The sequence below is a fragment of the Pleurodeles waltl genome, chromosome 3_1, assembly GCF_031143425.1.
Source record: "Pleurodeles waltl isolate 20211129_DDA chromosome 3_1, aPleWal1.hap1.20221129, whole genome shotgun sequence".
Classification (NCBI taxonomy): Eukaryota; Metazoa; Chordata; class Amphibia; order Caudata; family Salamandridae; genus Pleurodeles; species Pleurodeles waltl.
The window spans coordinates 1967326469-1967353491 of record NC_090440.1 but is presented as its reverse complement, the minus strand read 5'-3'; the positions used below and the strand labels follow the sequence as shown (position 1 = coordinate 1967353491).

General features: G+C 44.2%; 1 protein-coding gene across 1 annotated transcript in view; it reads right to left on the bottom strand.

The window, feature by feature from the left end:
• LOC138283491 (transient receptor potential cation channel subfamily V member 1-like) overlaps positions 1-27023 on the bottom strand; it is a 366031-nt gene that overhangs the window by 26616 nt on the left and 312392 nt on the right. Inside the window, exon 13 of the mRNA XM_069221435.1 lies at positions 1333-1460. Coding sequence (XP_069077536.1) covers positions 1333-1460 — 128 coding nt within the window. The remainder of the gene's footprint in view (positions 1-1332; positions 1461-27023) is intronic.

Here is a 27023-nt window from a genome sequence, read left to right as displayed (position 1 = left end):
GCGGGTGCATGAACTTAGACAACAGAGGGTAGAGAGGAGGTTGATGTGGCAGCAAGCTAACTGTTCAGGGCAGGCGGGAAGGGCAGTGGCAGAACAACATCCACACAGGACTGTAATGAGGGAGCGGGGCATGGACTTGGACAATAGATGGCAAGGAGGAGGAGGGTGGGAACTGCAATCTTGGGGGCGGGCAGCACAATGCCAGGCCAGGCCCTGCATCAAACCCACACCCCTCCGTGAATTGCGGTACGCATTTTACTTAACGTTTAAAACAACTACAAATTCACTGAAACAAAACAAAGGTTACAGGAACGTTATAGTGTGGAAACAGAATTTTTAAAAAACTTTAGAATTTCACTCAAAAAACAAAGATTAAGGGTACGTTATAGGTAGGTTCAGATTTTACACACACAAAACAATAGAAATTCAGCTGTTATAGTTAGAGTTATTTCAAGTAATTATAACTCGTGTCCTAAGACAATTATAACTATGACATCTTTTATGACATCATTGATAATATTGCTGTAACATTTGTATTCAAATTATTGGCGAGGGCGCGTGTTATAGTAACCGTAGGGCACGAGTTACTTCAAATAACTAACTATAATAGCTGAATGTCTATGGTTTTGTGAATCTAAAATCTGAACCTAACGCCCCTGAAACCTGTTTTTTTTTGTGAATATATGTATATATATATATATATATATATATATATGTATAGTATGTATATATATACATATATATATTTATTTATATATATATATGTATATATATACATATATATAAATATGTATATTGACTGGTTGTGGTTGTTATTTGGATTACATTTGCACTATTGATACCTCGTGGAGTGCAGTGAATACTTTTTGAAATTTATATTTTTACGAGACTGGTCCTCTCCGTCACTGGCACCGACAGTGGAGTGCGCCGCCCAACAACTTTTAGACCATATTTGCTCGAGGATAAATATGTATATATATACATATATATAAATATATATGCAAATCCATGCTTAAACATTTTTAGCAAAAATGTCAGCTCATTTAGTGCCTCAGATAATACATACTTATGGTGTCTTTTTTTTTTACCTTGTGTGGCCTCATGTCACCCACTGACACTTAAGAGTTGTGGAGGTGAGGCCTATGTGGGGGCCAGGCCTATCTGCTCCGGTAGGGAAAAGTGCACGATGGCTCATCAGTTTTAGTGCATATTTCTAATATGCTTCTCATGCACGAATAAAATAATATGTAACCTTCAGGCGACCCATCCAGCCCCTTTTTTGCGTCAATGTATCCCGTCTCTGTCCATTTCCCCAGAGCATCATGGGTTTACCTGAAGCACCATCTGTAGTCCTCTTTGCCATCAGGGGTGATTCCTACGAGGACCGGTTTTCCTGACCGAAAAACGTTTCTCAGTGAGTTCAGGAAGCTCTTTTCTATGTCCAGGATGGTGATGGCTCGCTGTAGCGAAGACGACATAAATCAACAGATGAAAATCATAAAGGCTGCTCAATAATGATTATGACGTAAAACACAGTGTGACTTGACTCGTATACATTCAAAACAATTGTGCTGATCTAAACTGAAGAAAGCTTACACGTTTGCCAAAATAGTTCTATACAATTATTTTTAACCCCATACAACATTCCTAATAATGCATTATGGGACTTGTAGTCTTGGTTGCTCCATAACCCACAAATGATAGCCTTACCAATCTACGGCTCCTATGTGACCTGATAAACCTGTGAATGATAAACCTGTGAATTTTGCCCACAATAACAATCCATGAAAAAGCCAGATTCATTGCCTTTGCCAATGTTTGTTTTAGTATTATTCAGGCAGTAATCCAATATTTGTTGATGTTCGGCCTCTTCCCTCTTAATATGAGAGTTGCCCATCTAGCCAAGTTGTGAGATGGAGGTAGCTAATAATAACGCCCTATGTCCGGAAACTGGGCCCTCGTCACCTTCAACTTCACTACTGTAAGGCCTTGTGCACGTGGCTTTGTGGTGCACATCACAAAGGAAGTGATGGTGACTGTATTGTAAGCCAGTGTAAGGAATTACCACAATTTGAATCATGTCACTTGTAAACAGAAACGTGTATGATGTAGATTTATTGCTTCACCATGCTTTCTTCATTATATGTTTACAGAACAGTCCCCAGAGATCATTTAGCGTCCTTGTGCATGTTTTTAATACAAGAGATTTAATTACAACCACGTCATAAGAAAAACAAAAACAACAGAAAGGAAAAATGCAAAAATTAATTTTCAAAACAAGTTGGCCTCAAGTATGCGTGAGCCGGAGGAGTAAGTGCTATTTACAGCGCCCAATAAAATCCTAACTCCTGGGAGTTCAGAATTTGCCAGGTTCGCTAAATAGGACGTACTTCTAGTTTTTGGGGAATACCATGTAGATTTTGAATGCCTACTGTATCAAAATCCGCATTTTATGATAAATACAGTGCTGATTTCTCCTTTTATATTTTGGACAGGTTTGACCTGCCAACAGTTAAAGAAGGCCGATAAGTCACACAACTCAGAGTTCCGATCAATGTATTTAGACAGAGCTGCCCTGGAAATAAGGTGCTGTCCCTTTAAGGCCACAAGGCTTGCAGTATAGAGAAGATGTAGGCACACAGAAGAGCGACGTCCTGTGATTCTGGGCAAATCACTTGATCTCACTGTATACATAGACAGCGCCTTGAGACCCTCACTGTTGATAAACTGTCCTATATAAATCAACATTTTATTTCAGTTTCCGGCGCGAGGTGTACTCGTTGGGAGTCGGAGTGGTTTGGAGGGTCGGGGTGGTCTGCAGAGAGGATGATGGGGAATGGTGGCTCTTATCACCCAGCCCAAACATAGGTGGCTTGTGGCGATGCCGGTGGTAGAGTGAGGTATTAGCTGATAATTGTGTAGAAACGCATAAATGGCACCTTCCACGTTTTGGCTTCTGCTATGGCTATGTGTATTATTTTTAGGTTAAGCATGAGCGTTCAACCTCGTGTATACTTTATTTATACTTCTTATGGCTTAAATCGATTTAATTTGTTGGTTTCAGTGACCTTTAAAAATTATTTCTTGCTAGTGGTCAGTTCTGTCTTTTTCTCCCTCCTTCTTCTGTTTCAGAGCAGTGACCAACTTCTGTATTATTCCACTTTAGTTTCTTTATCTTTTGCACTGACAGGCTATTTTTGTTATTTCTTTGGTGCTCCCTTTTCATTGTGGGTGTTTTAGGCTGGCGGCTGGCTGCATTTTATTGCAGGATTCCGTTCCTCCCATCTTCTCCCATGTCACTGACATTTGTTTTGGCTTTATTCCAGTGCTGTCCTTGTTTACCTCTGGCTCCTAAAATAAGCTTATTTTACAAAAGAAACACCCAGTTGTTTAGCTCACTGCTCACAAAATCCATAATATGCCCGTTCTGGTAGAAGGTAGCTAAACCTAGAAGCAATGATGTGAAACTTGCTTAGCCTCGCATCGCTTCACAGGTCTCTCTCTTTCCAGGGCCCCTCTCTGCCAGCACTCCCAACATCGCACACAGGGCATTGCGTATCTCTTTTATTGGGGCCATAAGTCTTCTCTGGCTGCCCTTCTCATTGAAATGCAAGGCAAGAATGCTTGCAAGACTTTTCATTCTGTTAAAATAAAAATAAAATACTTTTCCAGCCTTATTTTCCAATTTATTTTCAGACATTTACACAATACAAGGTAGTGTACTCATCTCGTCTCTCCTCAAGGGGTTGTCATTTCTGAAGCCCTATCGCCCTTTTACAGCACCGTTTGTTGCAAATTCAGCAAAACGCTACATACATTTAGTATGGTTGATTCTGCATCAGTATGTTCCAAATCATATTTATGGTACATTGTTGCACGTCATGCTCCATTTTTTTAATTCCTAAACCCAGATTCATTTTAGTTTTAAACACACACTTACGCATATAGCATTGTTTTTACATTGGATTTATATGATTTATGTGCTATAACATGTTTGTGCCTTACTGGTCATTCAGTAATAGCAGATTCTTATAGATAACTAGCAGTACGATCCTCGCTTACATTTTACTCATTTTGACTCGCTTTACTGGCCCTTGTCAAACACAACACCACACAACTCAATGCCACACAATTCCACACCACTCAACATAATTCCAGTCCACACAATTCCACTCCACACCACATAATTCCACACCAAACCACATAATTCCAATCTATGACTCACAATTCCACTACACACCACATACATCCAATACACACTACAAAATTCCACATCATGCTATATAATTCACGGCCACTCCACATAAATCCTCTTCATGCCACTCCACAGCACATACCACTCCACATAATTACACTCCATGACACACAATCCTACTCAATATAAATCCAATACACACAATAACACATAATTCATATCCACATAATTCCAATACACATAGCTACAGTCAACGCCACATAATTCAAGCACACACAATTCAAAGCCAAACAATTCCACCCCACACAATTCCAGTCAAACCCACATAATTCCACTCCACACTACATAATTGCAATCCACACAATATAATTCAATATCATTACACATAGTTCCAATCAAAGCCACTGCACATAAATCCATACCATACAACATATTTACACTCCAGCGCTATTAAATGCCAACGACCCGAATAGCAAGGTTGCATACTCTTGACTCTACCCCTGGCCTCTTTAATCCACTGCCAGACACTCTGTGCCCCTTTAGCTCTCTTTTGTGTATTCCTGCTTTCTACCGTTGTCAGTTTTCCATCTTTCACTTCCTTCGTCTTTCCCTTTTGGGTGTTTTTCTCTCCCTTGCTTGTAGAAAATGTCTGCCCACTGGCAACCACCGGATCAAATTAGGCACTGGGTACTGCCCCTCGTTCACCAGGTCTGTGCATCTCCAGTGTCTTAAGGTGTTTAGTGTGTGTGTGTGTGTGTGTGTTTGTGGTTATGTATATCCCACCTTTTTAAGCTCTCTCATGGCTGGAACTTTTGTTTTACAGCTGATAGCAGTTTGTGTTTTAGGGGCCTTGTTTGTAATAGCATTGCAGTAGGCCTGCTAGGCCTGACAACATGTAAGGAACTATGCCCTCTAGGGGGTTACATATATGGTTACATTGCATTACTTTCTGCCATTCTGTTTTCATGCCGTTATGTCGTCTAGGGGCTGACTATATGTTTACATGACCATGTTTCTTACAAATGCTATTTTCATTATGGTGTCCTCCTGGGGTTCCTCTGAGCATCACAGTCAAGATAGTATATTTGCTGCACTTGAAAACCTGCCCCATAATGCTTTGCAGTGCATTCGTTTTACAAAACGTTTCTGCCCATAACTCACCATGCGGTGGTCCTAGGCCAATAGGACCGCCATAAAAATTTTCAGCACAACACACTGTCTAGGGCATCTCTGGGTCCCCACACTAGGTTGGGGGGGCATAAAATAATAACCTCTTCCGCCTGCCCAACCGGTCAGTGTCTTTTTAAGTTCTCTCATGGCTGGAACGTTTGTTTTACAGCTGGGTGTAGTTTGTGTTTTAAGGGCCTTTTTTGTAATATTATTCTAGTAGGCCTGCTGGGCCTGAAAATGTGTAGTACACTACCCCCTCCAGCAGCTAAATATATGGTTACACTGCATTTCGTTCTGACATTCTGTTTTCGTGTGGTAATGCCCTTTAGGGGCTGATTATATGGTCACATGGCCATGTTCCTTACAAATGTTATTTTTACAGTGGCACCCTCTAGTGGCTGTTCTGAGCATTGCTATCAAGATACTACAATATTTGCGGCACTTGGAAACTCGCCCCATAATGCTTTGTGGGGCATTCCTTTTCAAAACGTTTTTGCCCATAACTCCAGGCACGATGTGCTCTTTCTGTCTAGGTCATCTCCGCATCCCCACACTAGATTTGGGGCACCCCAAAATAATAATATACAAAACATAATAAGTAATGACACTATTTTCATTTTTTGCTGAAGATAGAGGAAGAAGGTAAATAGAAGTGCTTTAGTTATGTGCAGGGCCACTGGTATTATGTGGCAGAGAGGACCAAATTATGTGGCAGGGTTGACCAATTTATGTGGCAAGCAAAGTCCACTTATGCATTTACAACGCCAATAGCTCTAACTCAAGCAATTGCGAGACCTATTGCATTGCAAATGCTTATAATCGAAGTTCTTACAAATCTCTCCACTGACTTGGGGCCACCTCAGCTTGATGCGCTGATGCTTTCTGTTACGAGACTGGAGATACTTGGCCCATTCTTGGCTGTTGAATAGTGGGCCACTGTCGGTGCGAATTTCTTTGATCAGCCCGGGGGCAGCCATGATTTTCTCTACTTTTGGGATGACTACTGCTGAAAGGTGTTTGGCACTATCTCCACTTTGAGGTATCGTGAGAATACATCTATGAGGATGACCATGTACGAGCCGTCTGGTAGGCTGCCGAAGTCTGCGCTGACACGTTGCCATGATGTGGTAGGTCCCTCCTCCATGATGACTGGTGCTGGAGGTTCAAGGTGAGTAATCGCCTGACAGACTGTGCAATCTTTGATGACTTCCTCCACTTGTTGATCCAGGCCAGGGATCCAGACCTCGTTTCTAAGCCTGTTTTTGGATTCAACCACCCCTTCGTGGCCTCCATGACCTAGGAGTATGGAGTGGGGTCTTAGGCTGCTGGAGAAAGCTTTCTGTAGTCACCAAGAACTCTTGGTATATGGACTGGAGTCTCAGCTTTGCTCTTCTGTGCAATGGGTGGAATTGCAGCAGAGAGCACGCCAGTCACCAGTCCATTGGGCTTTGATGGTGATTTGCAGCCAGTCATCTTGTTCCGTGGCCTTCATGACATTTGACAACAACATGGGGTTCAGTCTGGACCTCTCCAACATGAGGCAGGCATACTCTTTGGTGTCCCAGGCCTCCTTGGCTTCTGCGGGGGTGGCTGGTCGAGCATGGGCGACAAGAAATCTATGGGCTTGCAAGTGCCTGGCTGATACTCTATGGTGAAGTTGAACTCTTGCAACTGCAAGGTCCATTTTTCTATACTCGATGGAGGTTTGGATGTGGATCCTTTGAATAATGGGATTAATGGTTGAGTTGAGTGTGGAGGTGAAAGGATAGCTATATAGGCACATGTAGAAATGGCAGCACAGCTAATGGTTCGCAATGGCCTCCCTCTCGGTTTGCAAGTACCGTTGTTCTGTAGACATGAGCACTTGGCTCGTGTAGGTAATAGGGGCCCACTCTCCACAGTTCTGACATTGGGACAGCATGGCTCCCAACTTGATGGGGCTGGTGTCCACTGCAAGGTGAGACCCCTTCCTCAGGTCGAAATATGCTAAGTTTATGTGAGCCTACAGCACTTCCTTTGTGTTCCGGAAGACTTGCTCCTGCTCTTCTCCCCGCACTTACTGGCTGGTGGATTTGGTGAGCTCGCAGAGGGGGCTTGTAAGGTCCGACAGATTCTTCATGAAATGTCTGCAGTAGTTCACCATGCCAGGGAAGCATTGGAACTCTGATACTGAGGTGTGATCTGGGGCATCTTGAATGTCTTTCACCTTCGCTGGGTCTGGCCCTATGCCATGATTGTAGAACTGGTAGCCAAAAAAACTGATGCTCCTTTACAGAAATTTTTATTTTTCTCTGTGAAGAGTCAGGCCATGGTCTCTCAGACTGGCAAACACTGCTCTGAGGCATGTGAGGTGGCTGTCCACTGTTGGGGGATGCCCCAAGAGGTCATCACTTACGTTCAGCACACCTGGCAGACCAGATAATACTTCTTTTATTATGCATTGGAAGACCTCAGCAGCATTTGATATGCCAAAGTTCAATTGTAAATACCTCCGGAGACCCACTTGAGCAGAGAAGGTTGTTATGGAGCGTGTGACTGGGTGCAACAGTACCTGGTGATAGCCTGAGCTGAGGTCCATTTTGGAGAACCATTTTGAGCCAGAGAGCTCTCCAATGATGTCATCTATGGTGGGTGCCAGGTGGACTCTCGTTTGATGGCTAAGTTGGACACTCTCATGTGGATGCAAATCCGCACAGCGTTGGGTTGTTTGGGTTTTTTAGCCACAACGATGGGGGAGACCCAGGGAGTAGGTCATGTCATTTTCTCAGTCATGTTGGCCTCTTTGAGGTGCTTTAATTCTTGTTCCACCTTGGGGCAGAGATGAAATGCTATCTGTTGGTGGCAAAGCACTACAGATTTTAATGATTTGTCAATTTGTAATTGGATGGCTTTGCCCTTGAAACACCCTATACCATCAAACAGGAAGGCAAAGACTTGTGTGAGTTTGCTGATGTCGCTTGTGCGGATGCTAAAATCAAAATGTACCAGCTTGAGATCTTGGGTAGTTCAGCAACTTAGAAGGAAGCCATCACCTTCCTGAGAACAAAGATTTTGTCTTTGGCGGAGGTGGTTTGATAGGTGACTTTGGCGTGAAATACCCCTGCAAGCTGCAGGAGTGAACAGTTGCCAAAGGTGTGGACTCTGACTTTGGTGGATCAGAGTGTGGGTGGGGAAGCCAGTTGTGGTACTGGTCTGCAGCCATCAGGTTGATTGAGGTTCCCTGTGTCGACTAGGGCGTGACCAAATGGCCATGTACTTAGAGGAGGCATGTGGGTGTGGACTGGGGCATTACAAGTGTCAGTTCAACAGATTGCACCACATGAACAACTTCTTTGCTCGTCGTCATCCATTTCACTTTTTGCTGTTGTGTCGGGGTGCGTATCAACAGGGTAGATGCTCTGTTTTGGCTGGGTCACAGGCTGTCTCTGGGTGGAGTGGCACTCTTTGTAATAATGATTCAATTTCCCACATGTGGTGCTATTCTTACCTCCGAACTAAGCAGTTGCCTTGGTGGGGGTAGGGACCTCCACACCACCGAAAGGGTTGGCTCACCGGCTTGGGTTTTGCTGTCTCTGGCTTCGTCTTCCAGGTCTATTTACAGATTACAATTTTGGGCCCCTCTTTGATTGGCGCCTGCATTGCAGTGTCTGTGTGGGCCGCTCTTGCTTTAGAGAGTTCCTTAGATCGCACTAGTGAAAGTATGTCCTCTAAGTTTCACAGATGTGCATCCCTGGATAAAATGTGCCCTCACCTCACTTTCCTCATCAGGCAGGGTACACGTGCTGGCCAGTTCTTTCAGGCAGGCATGGAAAACATCTACTGATTCATCTGGTTTCTGTCATGCTTCCAGGAGGAAGCATAAAGTGGGCAGACATGGAGTGCTTAAGGGATGTGTATATGTGTGGATTTAGAGCTCTTATGCATAGCGGGCCCACTCAGAAGCAGTGGACGCTTCCTGCCCTCTTCAATTTCCATGCCCTCTAAGTATGTCTCGAGGTGCTCCACCCATACTTCTTTTTGTTGTTTAAACCATTTTTAAAATGTTTCTTTTTTTTTTAAAACTTTCAGAAGGTGCTGCCAGACTCATAGGGATTATGGTCATCATTATGAAAGTTATCCATGATTTAATCTGTACTCCCAAATGAGGAACTTTAGGTTGAGAACAGCACAACTGCTAACCACCCAGCCAAACAAAAGAGCTCATTCTCAGTGCAAACCTGCAAAGAACTGAACTCCATATTGAAGAGAATAAGAATGATTAGCAGTCCTACAATTCAGAAAAACAATAAAACCTGACTTTCTTCCGAAAATGATTGAACCAACCCTAAAATTATAAGTTCTAAGATCTCTGTTTTACATAAAATGAGTGTAGGGTCAGTGGGTTACCCCCTCCTTACTCTCCAATCAGACTACAAATGACACCACCAGACAACAATGCATCTAGACAGTGCTACTCAAAAACACAATAATGTTCTGTAATGACTTTTAAGTAGTCAAAAAAGCAAACAAAGGGCTTATGTAGTGGGAGATTTTAAAGAAAGAAAAGGTGGTCCTATGCATAATACTCCCATATAAATCACAAAACACAGAATGCACAGTTCCACGGAGGGATGAAAATCCTAGTCCCAAATCAAGAAAGAAGAATAGGTCCCTGTAAGTATCCTTAAAACAAGAACAAGAGCCCTCATTCACCATGTGGTGACATGCTTCATCATCAAGCCCTGCTCCTCGTGAAGCCGGCACTGCAATGGCTGACGGGCCCCACAAGGGAGCTCTTTGCCGGAGATCTTTTATCAAGGATATTTGCCGGTGGGTGAATGCAATTGTATGGGATTGGTACAAAAAATACTGTTAAAAATGACGAGAGGAAAAAATGGCAATAGAAAAATATATTGAGAAAATGAACCTCTGTCATGATTAAAAACAAAATGTAGGGAGAAAAATTAGACTAATGTCTATTTTGCCCTAACCAAATAAGGTGTCTAATAATCACAAACCCTATTGTCCAGGGATGAGGTAAGCGCAGGATCGGAAATCCCTATACTGCCTTAACATAGGTCACCATGTTTCTCGCTTCAATAGTCAACAAGGATCAAATGTGATTCGTCAGGACCTAAAAAACCTACCTAATCCTCACTCTTCAAGTAGACTACAGTCAAAGTGTATTACAGGAACCTAAGGAAAGAAAAGCAAAGCATGAAACACAGTACATAAAGACAATACTGAGTGCACTGTGAAAGGTAGGGAGACTCAAAACACACTGGTAAAGAAATGTGATTTGCTGAAATAATTGTGAATATAGGTGGATGGTCAATCCTCATAATTAAGAAATACCATCCTTACCCTCCTCGTATTAAAGGATGAGCCCCATAGGGATAGCAACGAGCTTCAGTGGTCCAATCCAGTATGGATATCTACATGCACAGGAATGTTGGAAATTAATGACAGAATATCTCAATGAATAGCTCCTTTCAATTAACAGTACTATAAAGAGGTCAGTTATTGTGACAAACACAGGTCAAAAAGTATCACATTAGATCAAGTCATATACCTCATACTAAATAATGCAGTTTAAGTAACATCAAAGTGCGTGAAAATGACAGTGTATTGTCACAGTTCATTGCGCTTTTGGCCGTACCCATGCTATGATATATACAAGTATTGTAATGATATTGCCCCGGATATGGAAAATCCAAATCAAATGTCAATGTAGATTGAATCACCCGTCTGACAGCCGTACTGGCAATGCAACAAGACTTAGGGGAATGTAGACATTGGTAAAGTGCGAAGTTCTCACCATACCTTCTATGGCAGAAGCATTTACACATAGTGCACCCTTCTGGAATGAAACAACAGCTCCCACCAAGGGATATGTAGATGATGTTGAACCCAGATATGGGTGGGCACAAGACACCGTGCATCGGTGATGTAGCCGCAAAGTATTATCCAGCCCCTCATAACGGGGGTCAAGGATAAAAAAAGTGAATAGATAATGCTCGGTCAATTGGGACCGGCATGCAGTTGTCAACAAAAGCAAGGGGGAGGGAAGCAAAGCATTTACTTCCACAAAGCCCCAAGGATCTGACGCACCTATCCCAGCTTTGCGCTCCCTGTAGTAGAAAGTGGAGCTGTAGGCTGGGTTTTTAACAGGCAGGTCATCCACAATAGAGAACGAAAGCGGACTCATCGTGAGTTCAAAAAAGCGGCGGACATCTTTCAGTTTAGAGAGTAACAAACTAAAATTAAATCTTAGGCTGCTATCCTTAAACATGAAAAGCTAAACATGTTTGGGAAAATTAACATCAAATGGAGAAAAGTAAGTGCCCCAAAAATATCTGTCACTAATCAAGGGAAAAAGTGCCCCATCGAGGTAAAAAGTATCATTTAGCCAAAAAAGGGAGGGGTGTGGGATCAAAAAAGTCAGCCCTCTTACAAAATGGTAAGTAATCATGGAAAGATTTTCAGGGAAAAGTACGGAAAAAAGATAACAGGTCAGTGTGTGTATTAAATAAGTTCGGACCATGGAACATCATCATTGAGTCCTCTCAAATGTGTCCCTAGTCTATACACCCAACGTTGTTCTTTTTCAAATAACTGTTTTGTACATTCGCGACTGTCCTTTATACATTCCAAAATGACCCATTTAAGGTCATCAGGAGTGTGATGTTGTTCAATGTAATGGTTCGTCAGTTTAGTGGAAAAACGTTAGCATCTTATAGTGCTACGATGTTTATTGATCCATGTCTTTACCATCCTTGTAGTCATCCCAATATATCAAAGATCACAAGGACACACGATCATGTAGATACAATTCTTAGTGTGGCAGTTGGTATGTTTAATTAACTGCCAATTTTTTGGTCTCACCCAAGTCAATTTTTTGGGTGTTCATGGACATAGGACATACATTACAACCTCCACAGGTGTGATGACCTATAACACCGAGCCAGGATTTGGGTAAAGTGGTGTCACGGTTCTTAGTGAGTATTGATCTAGTATGTACTAGTAAATCCCTGATGTTCTGTGTTCTTTTGAATGCAAATAAAGGGTGTTCCAGGGACTCCCCAGTTCTGTTCAGTATCGACCAACACTCATTAAGAATCTTTTTAACACAGTTACTCAAGGGTGTAAAGGTAGTGACGCGAGTCAATTTCGATAGTGGATTGCGTGTGGAATCCATCAATAGAACATCTCTAGGTATGTTGCGGGCTCTCTTTTTAGCCTGCCAAATAATCTGTTTAGGATAATGGCGGTCCCTCAACTTTTGACTTAAAATGTCAGCTTGTGAATGAAAGTCAGACATGTCAGTGCAATTACACCTCAATCTTAAAAACTGATCAAAGGGAAGATTAGTCCTCAAGGATTTTGGGTGATGGCTGTCAATAACAACAAGCTATTCCTATCAGTTTTTTTATGAAAGATGGAAGAATGCAAAAATGCATCTGTCAGAATGATCCGTAGGTCCAGGAAAGAAACCTCCTCATTAGAAAAATTAGCACTAAAATGTAAATGTTGATCCAAAGTATTAATCCAATTAATAAATGTATTGACTTTATCTGTGTTGCCCTTCCAGACCACCAATATGTCATCTATATATCGACGCCAAAGTCGGATATTAAAGAAAAAAGGTTGTGAGGGTGACAGAATATGACGTTGCTTGAAGGTGTACATATAGAGGCAGGCTAGACTCAGAGCAAATGTACTCCCCGTAGATGTTCCTTGTATCTGATGGTAGAGGCGATCTTTGAATTGGAAGAAGTTCTCTTTCAGAGCTAGACTGGCACATTGTAAGATAAAGCTTATAGGGGTCTTGTAAGTCCAAGTCATAGATGTCAGGGTCTCCTCCACCGCTTCCAATGTGGCATCTTGTGGTATATTGGTATATAATGCCTCTACTCGAGGCATAGCAGCATATCTATGGTGCTGAAGGTGTTGATATGATCTAACAATACCAAGGTGTCCTTAGTATCTTTCAGAAAGGTGGATGTCTGTTGGACTATGGATTGTAGGAAAAAGTCACAAAATGTGGACAAAGGTTCCAATAAGGATCCTATTCCTGACACAATCGGGCGACCGGGAGGAGGGTTGCCTTTATGTATCTTGGGCAGGCAATTAAAATAAGGAATCTGCGGCTCTTTAGTATCCAAAAATTCTGCTTCTTGATGTGTTATCCAACTAGCAATCTCAGCTTCTCCTATCATCCCTGGTATAGTGACATTTGACAATTACAATAATCATCCCGTTATGATCTAAGCAAAAGACAAAAACTTTGCAGAAATCTTCACTAACCTGATCAACTATTAACAACATATTCTTGAACATCCAGTTGATCCAATTAATTCAGACCCCCCACCACTAACATTGGCATCACAAAACACTTCAGGCATAACATATCACTCACCATATCACTCACCAAAGACCCAGCTATAGACTCCCCATCAGCCTACAATATAAAGCTCAGCAATTCCAATTTCTGAAACTCCACCAACTTGTTATGTTAAACTCTGATTGATAAAGTTTCTTATTAAACAACATAACACTCCTCATAGAGCTCCCAAACCAAAATGCCCTTCTCTTTGTAAAGAAAAACAATGCCTTACTCCTAGATCCTACCTGCAATATTTAAAAGCATACAACAAATGTAAAGTCTCATACCCTTGCCATAACATCAATCCATTCCCATCCCCCCAAACCCACAATTTGCTAGAGGCCCATGAGAAAACTCCACATCATCATAATTAATATCCTTCAGTTATAATTATCATGTTTTTATTTTCCCTTTTTAAATTACGTTATCTATTCATAATTCTTGTGAAATTATGGACAAGGTTTCATGGAAGCTAATAATTTTGTTTATTTTTATCATTATTATTATTATTATTATTATTATTATTATTATTATTATTATTATTATAATACAAAGAGCACTACTTCACAGAATCAGAGGTTGCCAGGGCCTTTTCTGATAATTGTTTATTTTAAACATTGAACTATGATCAGTTACATTCTAAAAGTGAAAAGCAGAGTTTAAGAGATAGACGGGAACATACCAGAGACCTGGGGCCAGAAGATATAATAAGCTGTAGCACCTCCCTGTTGCTAAAGGCTAACGGAAGGAACTCTTGGTCCTCCTTCAGCAGGCATATCTGTAGCAGACACTGCTGTTATACTGAAAATTGCTTCTTTGTTCAGAGAAGTTATGCAGGTATCGGCCATCTTTGAAACTCGAATTAGGCCCTTTCTTTGGTGCTAAGATGTGCTTAGTTAGCCAAAGAACATGAGGATGCGAGTGTAAGTACAGACATAAAGTAAAGCTTCAGGGTTTGACTAATATGTTACAATGCTATTTACTTTTTACACTTCTAATATTTACTGTTTGTTGTACCTGGCTTTTTGACAGGGACATCCCCAAACTTTTTGCCTCCTTCCTCCTATTTTTTCTGATCTGTTGTTGTTGGCTTTTGACCTCTGGGCACTTTACCACTACCAACCAGTACTAAAGTGCATAGGCTCTCTGTGTAAATTGTACTATTGATTGGTTTATCCATGATTGGCTATTTAATGTACTTATAAGTCCCTAGTAGAGTGCACTATATGTGCCTAGGGCCTGTAGATTAAATGCTGCTAGTGGGCCTGCAGCACTGGTTGTGCCACCCACTTCAGTAACCCCTTAACCTTGTCTCAGGCCTGCCATTGCAAGGCCTGTGTGTGCAGTTTCACTGCCACTTCGACTTGGCATTTAAAAGTACTTGCCAAGCCTAGAACTCCCCTTTTTCTACACATAAGTCACCCCTAATGTGCGCCCTAGGTAACCCCAAGAGCAGGGTGCTGTGTGGGTAAAAGGCAGGACATGTACCTGTGTAGTTATATGTCCTGGTAGTGTAAAACTCCTAAATTCGTTTTTACACTACTGTGAGGCCTGCTCCCTTCATAGGCTAACATTGGGGCTGCCCTCATACATTGTTGAAGTGGCAGCTGCTGATCTGAAAGGAGCAGGAAGGTCATATTTAGTATGGCCAGAATGGTAATACAAAATCCTGCTGACTGGTGAAGTCGGATTTAATATTACTATTCTAGAAATGGCACTTTTAGAAAGTGAGCATTTCTTTGCACTTAAATCTTTCTGTGCCCTTCAATCCACGTCTGGCTAGGTTTAGTTGACAGCTCCTTGTGCATTCACTCAGACACACCCCAAACACAGGGTACTAAGCCTCACTTGCATACATCTGCATTTTGAATGGGTCTTCGGGGTTGGGAGGGTGGAGGGCCTGCCTTCACACAAAGGACTGCCACACCCCCTACTGGGACCCTGGCAGACAGGATTGAACTGAAAGGGGGCTTGGTGCATTTCTTAGACACTCTTTGAAGTCACCCCCACTTCAAAGGCACAACTTAGTATAAAACAGGGCCTCTGCCCTACCTCATCAGACACTTGCTGGAGAAGAAACCTGAACCAGAAACTACATCTTGCCAAGAAGAACTGCCTGGCTGCTGAAAGGACTCACCTGTCTGCTTTTCTACAAAGGACTGCTGCCTTGCTGTTGGCCTGCTGCCTTGCTGAACTCTTGTCTGGCTGTAAAAGTGCTCTCCAAGGGCTTGGATAGAGCATGCCTCCTGTTCCCTGAAGTCTCAGGACCAAAAAAACTTCTCTCTTTCACTTGGACGCTTCGTGCGCCGAAATGTTCGACGTACAGCTTGTTCCGCGGTGAGAAAAACGCTGCACACCGATGCTGATCGACGCGACGCCTTCGGGATGACCGGAACTTCGACGCACAGCCTCGCAAGGACAACGCCACCCGACTTCCAGAGGAGAAATCGACGCAACGCCTGCCGTGAGATCGAAACTTCGACGCACAGCCCCGCGGAATGACGCGCAGCCGGAAAACAAGCAGGAGAATCCACGCATAGACCCGGGACATCTGGTAATCCCCGCGAACCATAGAAGGAGACTGTCCGCGTGCCAGAAAACGACGCACGTCTTCCCCGAGTGAAAAATAACGACGCAAGTCCGTGTGTGAAGGGGCGCAACCGACACACACACCATTTTCCTTCCGTAGAACGACGCACGTCTCCCCGCGTGAAAAAAAACGACGCAAGTCCATGTGTCAAGGGGCGTAACCGACGCACACACCATTTTTCCACGCATCTCCTCTTCTACAGACCTCTGCGGAGTTTTTTCCACCAGAAACCAGGTACTTTGTGCTTGAAAGAGACTTTATTTGCTTTTTAAAGACTTAAGACACTTTATATCACTCTTCAGTGATATCTTTACAAATTCATATTGCATCTTTGATCGTTTTGACCTGCAAATACCCAGATAAATATTACATATTTTTCTAAACACTGTGTGGTGTATTTTTGTGGTGTTATATTATGGTATTGTATGATTTATTGCACAAATGCTTTACACATTGCCTTCTAAGTTAAGCCTGACTGCTCGTGCCAAGCTACCAGAGGGTGGGCACAGGTTGATTTTGGATTGTGTGTGACTTACCCTGTCTAGAGTGAGGGTTCTTGCTTGGACAGAGGGCAACCTGACTGCCAACCAAAAACCCCATTTCTAACACTGTTCATATTGGGATAGGTTTTTGATTTTTTTTAAATAATAAATCTTTAAAATGTACTTATGTTTTCCTAGTGTTCTATGTGATATGACTGTACCTTTTCATAATGAAACAGGGTTTCATCTCCACTGATTATCCCTGTGATATCTCATAGGATTAATCATAACCTAAAATGCATCTCACTCAGATATTGGTCAGTTGGTCACAGTGCTGTTGTACTCCAACCGGCTTTTGGTCTCTAGTTGGCACACTAACAAAGTCTTCCGCGCCAGTGGATAAAGAAAGCTTATTTCCAGGCTTGTTCTCGAATACAGATTCAGAAAGTGTATAATTGGTGCTCTATCATGGGACATATTCTTTTAGACCTTTGAGTAATTCCAGATGACACACTGAAAAAAACTGTAATTGCATTTAATGGAAAGGTCTTTTGTAATACCTCCTTCAGCTCAGAAGCTGCTTCCTTTTTTCTGCTGTGAGTTTGTCTGGCGATACACCATCCGCTGTACTAGAATCCCATAATATCCTATGGAGATTGTAATACGGAGGACAGGATATCCCTCCACCATGATCTAAATCAGGCCCTAAATATCTTCTAAAGCCAGAAGCTCAGCGTGATATAAAAGCTATTTGAAATCAGCTACGATATCAAGGTACAGTAGTGTCTTTCCATTCCACTATTACTATTCCTCTTTTCAAGTGCTGAAACCTGACAATTCATATGGAATAGTTTTAGATTATGAAATTTAAATGCACATACTATCACACATGCTGTACAAAATGCTAATAGTACTGGACTGATGACAAAACTAGTCAGGATTAATATGAAACAACTTGAACATATTTAATAGTTTAGTTAGAGCATAGTGCTGGAATCCTAGTATCGAACCATGTTTTCTTTCAGTGGTTTTCAACATGTATATACACATTTGCCATTAGAATACCAATGTGTACTTGCAGAGAGTGATTTGTAGCAAGACTTATGAAGATCTAACAAGAAAATCCTGAGACTCTATTATATGTTAATGACGTCTAAAGTACAGATGACAACTTGAAGGTACGCCGAGTTAGGGTGGAGAGAATAGGAACACTTTTAGTCTGTGGCAGGTATGAAATCAATTGTAAGAATTAAAAAATTGCTTATCTTAAAGTGATTTTTTTCTTGTATATTAGTTTTCAAGTGAGGATAAAGGATTAGCACATGACTTCATGAACAAATTTGCTTCTTTACAACCTCCATCTTCACTGAGCAAGTTAGAAGTCCTGATTGGGTTTCTTAGATTTGGCAGGGCTAATTTGCCACATAATGCTCAGCGAGTTAAGCCTTTGTATGAGTTAATCATTCTGACATTCTCTGAAAAGAAGTGGGTGAAAGCACATACAGCTACCTTTATGAACCGCAAGCAGACTTATTACAGTAAATATTTACAGACATGGGAACACAAAACAAACCTAGATCAGAGCTTCTCCTAGTTCTTCAGATTACACATTTGAATTGTACAACGTGAGCCGACTAACTCTTATGCCATACAGGTCTCATCGTTATTCCCCTGATGAGGGACACCATACTCTAAGAAAACTGTCACCACAGTACATCCTGCTATACTGATGGACCACTGTATGGCACAGGGGAAATAAATCATTTTAGTTTCTCTCATACCTACACTAGAAGGAGTAATCAAAGCTAATATTTCAAATGTGCACGCTCTGCTCCATCTTAGGCTCTTGAATAATTTTGTAGCAATTCCCTTAATCGTTAAGAGGGGGTTCTTTAAGGACTTGAGTAAACTGTTGTCAGTGTTGATATGGAGTAATGCCAGAAAAAAGACTGGATATTGAGAAATACAAGTGCACTTTAGAGGGGGGGTGCCTTGGAGCACCCACTATTGAAATGTATTATCTGGTGGGGAAATTACTGTGGACAGTTTGGTGGATGACCCAAAGGTGCAGAGCTAAAGGTGTGTTAAGGGCACACCCCAGGGCACGCAGAACTGCAAAGTACTGTTAACAGCAATACTTTAGTAAGAGCAGTGAGGTTGACGTGGAGGTGAAAGTAATTGTGACCCCCCCTAGTTCTGGGGAACTCACAACACTTTTGACTTATAAAAATTGCAAAGACACTGTGGCCATGATACACTCCAGGACAGTTGTGTATTTTATTTGGACACTTCTGCACTGAAGGTGAAATAGGAAAATAAACTGGGTGAGGTATGTACCAATACAAATACTGGAATACAGCCTTCAAATTCACCCAGTTCATCAACACCAGACATACTTGCCCTTTATGAGATTGGAACGTATATGTACTGTGGTGCCTCTGACACATGCTCTAGATGTCATGCAGAGCAGAGGATTTTTTCCCATACAGTTTTGGAGTGCAGAGTGATCGGGCCTTTCTGGTACAAAATAGTTGCACTTACAGCAGAACTGATGGTGTAGGAAGCTGGTCCCTGATCAAGTGCTGTGCTTACTAGGGTGCAAAGCAGGTATGCAGATTCATTGATTTGGCCCTGTTGATCGCTAAAAGGAATATACCAAAGGAATGGTAGGCTAATGCTGCCTCAAACATAAAAAAATGGCTCTGAGATATGGAAAGATGGAGCACGGATGAGATGACGACACTTAGGCATAGCTGCACCAGGTAAGGCAAGACTGTAGTTACAAACAACTAAGATGCCATCACAGCCAAATCGTATGGCCAGCCCCCTGAATTTATTATTCAGTATTGATGGGTTTCAATGGTTTGGGTTTATCCTGCTCAGTTGAGGGGAGGTGGTCTGTGTAGATTTCTCTGGTGGAGCTGTACATATATGCCTCTGATATCATTGTTAGATAGGTAAATGATGGGCTGACTGGCTGGAGGTTTGTCCAAGTTAATATTTTAATTTTCACTGTGTTCTAGGCTCATTCTTCCTAGCCGGATTCTAGGAAACAGTACTAATGGATTTCTTGAATCCTAATCTTTAACTAGCCTTTGGTGGCCCCAGATGTATTGTAACACTATAAACATAAAATTTAATAAAGAACTTGTAGGAAAGTCACTCTTTTTTTACATGGTTACCCCCACTTTTTACCTGCTATCAGTATGCTTGGCCTCTTTTCACTGGAATCCTGCTAACCAGGACTCCAGTGATTGTGCTCTCTCCTTCTAAATTTGGTCCCACAATTGGCATACTGGTGTCCACATATAAGTCCCTAATATATGGCACTTAGATACCCAGGGCATTGGGGCACCAGGGGTTCCCCATGGGCTGCAGCATGCAGTGTGCCACCCATGAGAGCCCATGCAAAATGTGTCTGCAGGCCTGCCATTGCAGCCTGAGTGAAAAGGTGCATGCACCCTTTCACTACAGGTCGCTGCACCAGGTCACTGTAAGTGACCCCTATGGTAGGCCCTCCTAGCTAAGATGGCATGGTGCAGGTACCTGTGTGTGAGGGCATCTCTGCATGAGCAGAGGTGCCCCTACAAACTACAGCTCCATTGCACTGGACTTCAAAAGTGTGGGAAAGCCATTTTACCTGTGTACTGTACACAAGTCCTGCTACATAATAGGAACTCTGAACCTGGGCATGTTTAGTATAAAACATGTCAGAATCATACCCCAGTGCACTATGGGGACTCCTTAAAGGATCCCCAGCATTGCCCCTACCAGTGTTTTGTGGTTTTCCGGGAGAGGTTTCTGCCCTCCTGCTGCTTGACCAGCTCAGGCAGAGGAAGGGAGAACAAAGGATTTCCTGTGGAAGAGGGAGGTAACATACTCTCCCTTGGAAATAGGTGTTACTAGGCTAGGGAGGGGTAGCCTTCCTAAGCCACCGGTTTGCTTTGAAGGGCACATTTGCTGCCCTCCATGCATAACCTGGTTTGCACCAGTCCAGGGGACCCTTGGTCACTGCTCTGACGCAAAACTGGACAAAGAAAAGGGAAGTGACCACTCCCTTGTCCATCACCACCCAAGGAGTGGTGACCAGAGCTCCTCCAGGTGGTCACTTGATTCTGCCATCTTGAATCCAAGGTGGGCAGAGGCCCCTGGGAGCATTTGAGTGGCTAGGTCAGGTAGGCAACATCACAGCCCCCTTCTAATAGGTGGGCACCCTCCTAAGTGACCAATCCACCTTCCTGGGCTATTTAGGGTCTCACTCTTGGGTGGGTCCTCAGATTTGAAATGCAAGATTCCAGCACGACTCCTCTGCATCATTTACTTCATCTTTTGGCCACTGGGACTGCAACTGGACCCTCCAGGAACCAACAATCTTCAACTTCAGCGACAAGTCCACTCAGCAACATTGTTTCTACAGCTCCTTCCAGCAACTGCAACATTGCCTTTGACGTGCATCCTCAGAGGGTGGCGAGTCTTCAGCCTGCACAAGAAGTAAGAAGGAATCTCCCTTGGAGTGAAGGAGTCATTCCCCTGATTCTGCAGGCACCAACTGCAACATTGACTGGCTGCATGGGTCTGCTCTCCTCCGGAACTGTGTGGCTCCTGCATCACAGGTGGTGGTGTGGAGTGGTCCCCTTGGTCCTCTCTACCAGCTGTCCAACATGGGAGATGGTAAGCCCTTGCCTCTCCTTGCAGGACAGTACCCCTATGCATCGGAACTCTTGCAGCTACCAAGGCTTGTTTTCTCTAGGGATCTTCCGGCTCCATGTAACCCTATCCCCAGCACTCCTTCCTGCAAAGCATAGTCTCCTGCCTGCTGCTCCAGCGATGTGGGACTCCTCTTCAGGTGTGCTGTGTGGCCCTCACTGCCACTGCTTTGCTTGCTGCCAGTGGGTTGCCTTTGGGGGCTGCCTCCTCTACTTGTGACCCTCCTACCTGTTGAGGGTCACCCCAGACTCCTCTCCTTGGCTGAGTCCCTTGGACCTTGCTGGTTCTCTTCAGCCTTGCAAACGTTCTTCTCTTCCTCTTGCAGTTGCCAAGGCTTGTTGGTGGTTTTCCAGCACCACTAACCAACTGCATCTTGACCACTGACATAGGAAATCACTTGCATCACTTCTGGGACCTCTCTTTATCTCCTGTGCTGCACTGCAGACCTTCTTCGACCACAGTCGACTTGATCCTGCATCCACAGAAGGGTGGTAGTGGATCCTGCCACAACCGGACACTCCAAAACAAATTGGACTTGGTCCCTTTCCTTTGCAGGTCCTCTTCTGTCAGAGTTCACCTTTGGGTTCTTCCAGTCTTGGTTGGGTCTTACATTATCCTTTTCCAAAATCCTCCTGTTCGCTTTGGGGAAAACCAGGTACTTACCTCTGCACTCCTGGTCGCTGGGGATCACTCTGGTATTCATGTCTTGGGGTTCCTCATTCCTCCATCTCCCCTCTACTGATTCCATTTCTTTGGATGTGGGACTGCCTTTCACATTCCACTTTTTTAGTATGTGTTTTGGCCCTCCTCTAAGGCCCTCACTGTTTACCTATACTTTTGCCAATGCTTATTGCTTTCTATGCTGTTTACTGATTGCTAATGTATATATAATAATGTGTTTACCTCCGGTTGGAGGCTTGCCTATCCAGTATTCTAGTATTTGTGTTACTATAATAAAGTACCATTATTTTTGTAACACTGTGTGGTTCTTTCATGTGTGATAGTGCTGTGTGACTGTAGTGGTATTACATAAGCTTTGCATGGCTCTTAGATAAATCTTGGCTGCTCAACCACAGATACCTCTAGAGAGCCTACACTTTACTAATAGGAGATACCTGGACCTGGTATAGGGTGATACCACCAAAGGTGTCCATCACACATCACAACAGCTTCCGATAGAGCTACTTACAAAATAAACTTGCCTCCGGTATAGAAGCCTCTCCTACCACAATCTGTGAATCCTCTTGTCGCGTAGGCTTCCATTATTTTAATGAGACTACTGGATTTGAGCGGCAAAGTCACCTACTGTGTGGGAGACTGAGTCTAACCCACTACAAGTGACACCTGTCACCCCAATCCGGGTTTTGCTCTGGCTAACTAGCAGTGCCTTATCTCTACTTAAGAGCAGGGATGATTGGGCAGCTGAGTGCATGACACAATTGACTCCTCAGGGCAATAGTGGTCACTCAGATCTCATCTGTTTCTCTCAGTTACATTATTCAATGTACAAGGACAAGAAGAGGCAGCATATGTTTCAATAAGGTTTTAATGAAGCAACTGCATCTTAGATAATAAATTATGTACTGCAATAACCAGGACGATAAAGCATGACAGGATTTAAATTGTGACAAGGAAAGTGAAGCATAGAAATAACGCTACCATATTGTCACTAGAGTCAATAGACTAATTCCTACCTAGGCTATATTAGAGCACAGCATGTTAAGCTCTAGTTCTGCCCTTCAGGTTCCCCTGGGAAGACATCATCCCTCATTATCCCCCATACCTGAGCAAAGGCCTGAAGTCTACATAAGCAGGTGTAGCGACGCGTCCAGCAATCAGCATACAGTTGTGGTCATTTGGCTTGAATCTCCCTCTAAAGTGTATGGGACAGTGAAGTGTTTTTATAATAAAACAACTGATGTTCTGAGAAAATGTCCCTATGTAAGGATGTGTATGTTTCTATGAATACCAGAGACAAAACGTTACCATATTCACCGACAACATATTTTACTGCAGCTTTGAGAGAAGCACAGTGTGCTTGTTTAAGAACACAGTGTTGGCCTAAGCAAATAACAGCTAGATAGAAATAAATAAAACAAGACCGCAAATGTGGATATTGTTAAAATAATAAACAATGCTGAGTAAAATATATCTAGGTTAAAGTGCACAGTGGCAGGCCTAGTGTGCTAAAATATTGTGCATGGAGCTATAACTAAAATGGCTACACAACACTCTCAGATTCAAATCTCTTACTTATCTCTCAAATCAATGCCGTGATCAAGGATGTCAATATGCAAATTTCCATGTTTTTGAAAATGTTTCCTCTTCTGCAGACCTCTCATTGGATTGATCTAACAAAATGTATTTTTGCGTGTTGACCAGACAATTGCAATGTCATTTACAGAGTCCTTCCAAATAACCTTACGCACAGTCTTTGAAATAAGGCCTGCAGGCTTTGAATGACTCTGCAAAAAACAACCACGTTAATCCAGCCCTGAAGGCACTCTCCTGTCCTGTCATTTTATACAGTCCATCAGCCCGGGGATGTGAAACTCTGTCCTGTCATTTTATACAGTTCATCAGCCCAGGGGATGTGAAACTCTTAGCTGATTGCTGGAAAATGGGTTACTGGTAAGGGCAGGTAAGTACCTACACTTAGCAATATGCCACTAACCTTCACTTAGGTCCAGTTAGGTCTCAGTAAATTAAACCCAGCTCAACCCTTGGTAGCTTGGCAACGAGCGACAAGGCTTAACTTAGGAGACAGAGGCCCTCATTCTGACCTTGGCGGTCGGCGGAGAGGCGGCGGTCGGACCGCGAACAGACCGGCGGTATTAAAAATGGCATTCTGACCGCGGCGGTCACCGCCGCAACCGACCGCCACTTCCCCACTCCGACAGCCACGGCGGTCATGACCGACGGGCTGGAGTCTGCGCACTCCGGTCCGGCGGTCGACCCAAGACCGCCAACGGTATCATGACCCTGCTTACCGCCGCGGTTTCTGGCGTCCGGGAACCGCCATGCGAACCATGGCGGTAGGCACTATCGGGGCCAGGGAATTCCTTCCTTGGCACTGATAGGGGTCTCCCCCACCCCCCACTGCCCCCCGAGTCCTCCCCCCACACCCTCCACCCCCCTGCAACCCCCCAGAGGTGGTACGAACCCCCTCCCCACCCCCACCCCGACATGCACATACACGCACCCCGACATGCACACACCCCCAACATGCACATATACACACCCCCTACACACACACATACACAACGGGGACACATACCCGCACACATACATGCCGACATGCGCACCCGCCGAACTACACACATTGCCCATAGGCACAGCAGCACTCCCCGCCCGCATGCACGCACTCACACACCCCCTCTACACACTCACACGCACACCCCCATGCACGCACACATCACACAACACCCCCCCAACCCCTCCCCTCACGGACGATCAACTTACCTTGTGCGTTGGTCCTCCGGGAGGTGACAGGAGCCATGGGGAGGTGACCGCCAACAGAAGACCGCCAACAGAAGACCGCCACACAGAAATGTGGGTCGTAATTCTGTGGGCGGTGTTCTGCTGGCGTGGCGGTGGAGGTTGACCAGTCTCCACTTTCCCGCCGACCGCCAGTGTGGCTGCTGGCGGTTTTCCGGCGGAACGCTCCCAGCGGTCAGAATGCGCACAGCGGCATACCGCCGCGGTCGGCGGTCTTCACCGCGGCGGTAACTCGGCGGTCTTGCGAAAAGACCGCCAAGGTCAGAATGAGGGCCAGAGTGTAAAGCATTCAAGTTTCACAAACACTAATTAAATAAAACACAGGAAACAGTTTAAAAATACAAAACCAATTTATAAAAGTAGATTATATTTTTATCTTTAGAATGACAAAAAAACGAATAAAATCGGATAAGGGGAACCGGAGATATGAATTTTTAAAGAATTATTGCTTTTTTAACACCTAGAAACAAAAAGCGCCAATTGGGTCATCTGGTTGCATCTCGACCGGGGCAAAGTCAAAGTTTAAGGCAGACCGCGATGGAGCCCTGCTCGGCTACAGCTCTCGGGAGGCCTCGGTCAAAAATTTACCTTCGGATTTAGGGGGTTATTCTAACTTTGGAGGAGTGTTAATCCGTCCCAAAAGTGACGGTAAAGTGACGGATATACCACCAGCCGTATTACGAGTTCCATAGGATATAATGGACTCGTAATACGGCTGGTGGTAAATCCGTCACTTTTCCGTCACTTTTGGGACGGATTAACACCTCCTCCAAAGTTAGAATAACCCCCTTAGTCTCTTTTCTGAAGATTTTCTTCAGCGGGACGACACTGCCAGTCCAGTCCGACCTCCTGGAACTCTTCTCTGGATACGCTTTGCGGGAGCCCTCAGTGGAGATTTTTACCTTCGGACTTAATTGTTTTTTCGAGGGGAAAATCCTTTGACCGGAGCAAACCTGGATCTTGATCTGACGTCCCTGGAGCCCTCCTCGGATACGCTGGCTGGGAGGTCCCGGTCAACTTTTTACCTTCGGACTTAGGGGGTGATTCTGACCTCGGCGGTAAAATGCCCTTACCGCCGGTCAGAAGACCGCCATAACACCGCCGCGGCCGCGGTCAACCGCCACGGTCATTCTGACCCACAACGGCCAAACCTCCAAAAATCCGTCCTCCACTGCAGCCCGCCACATCGGCGGGCAGCGATAAACTGGAGATGACCAAACCTCCACCGTCACGCCAACAGAAATACGCCCATGCCATTACGACCCACGAATCCACACGGCGGTCATTCAAACGCGGTATTCCATTGGCGCTACACACCGCCGCGGTCAGAATACACACACAGCACCAAAACACAGCCACATTGGACAATTTGAAAAACACACACCTGATACACATACACACACCACTCCCACACAATCAACCAACTGTAAAACACACACCCACATCACCCACAAACCCCTGCGACCCCAATTAATGAGAGAAGGAGAGAGAGACACAGCAGACAATCCAAAGCAACACACACTGAGGCACACTACACCATCACACACACCACATAGTAGCACAAAGCACCACCCACCAACACACTCCTCATCACATACACCACCCCACACCTCACCCACACCACCCCATGGCACCCCAAAGGCATCCACGATTTTCGGACCAAGAACTCCGGGTCATGGTGGAGGAAATCCTAAGAGTGGAACCCCAGCTCTTCGGCTCGCAGGTGCAGCACACCAGTATAGCCAGGAAGGCGGAGCTATGGCAGCGGATCGTGGACAGGGTCAACGCGGTGGGACAGCATCCCAGGAATAGGGAGGACATCCGCAAAAGATGGAACGACCTACGGGGGAAGGTCCGATCGATGGTCTCCAGGCACAACATCGCGGTCCAGAAGACTGGCGGCGGACCCCCACCCACCCCTCCCGAATTTACATCGTGGGAGCAAGAGGTCTTGACCATCCTGCATCCTCAGGGCCTCGCAGGAGTAGCCGGAGGAATGGACTCTGGTAAGTCCCA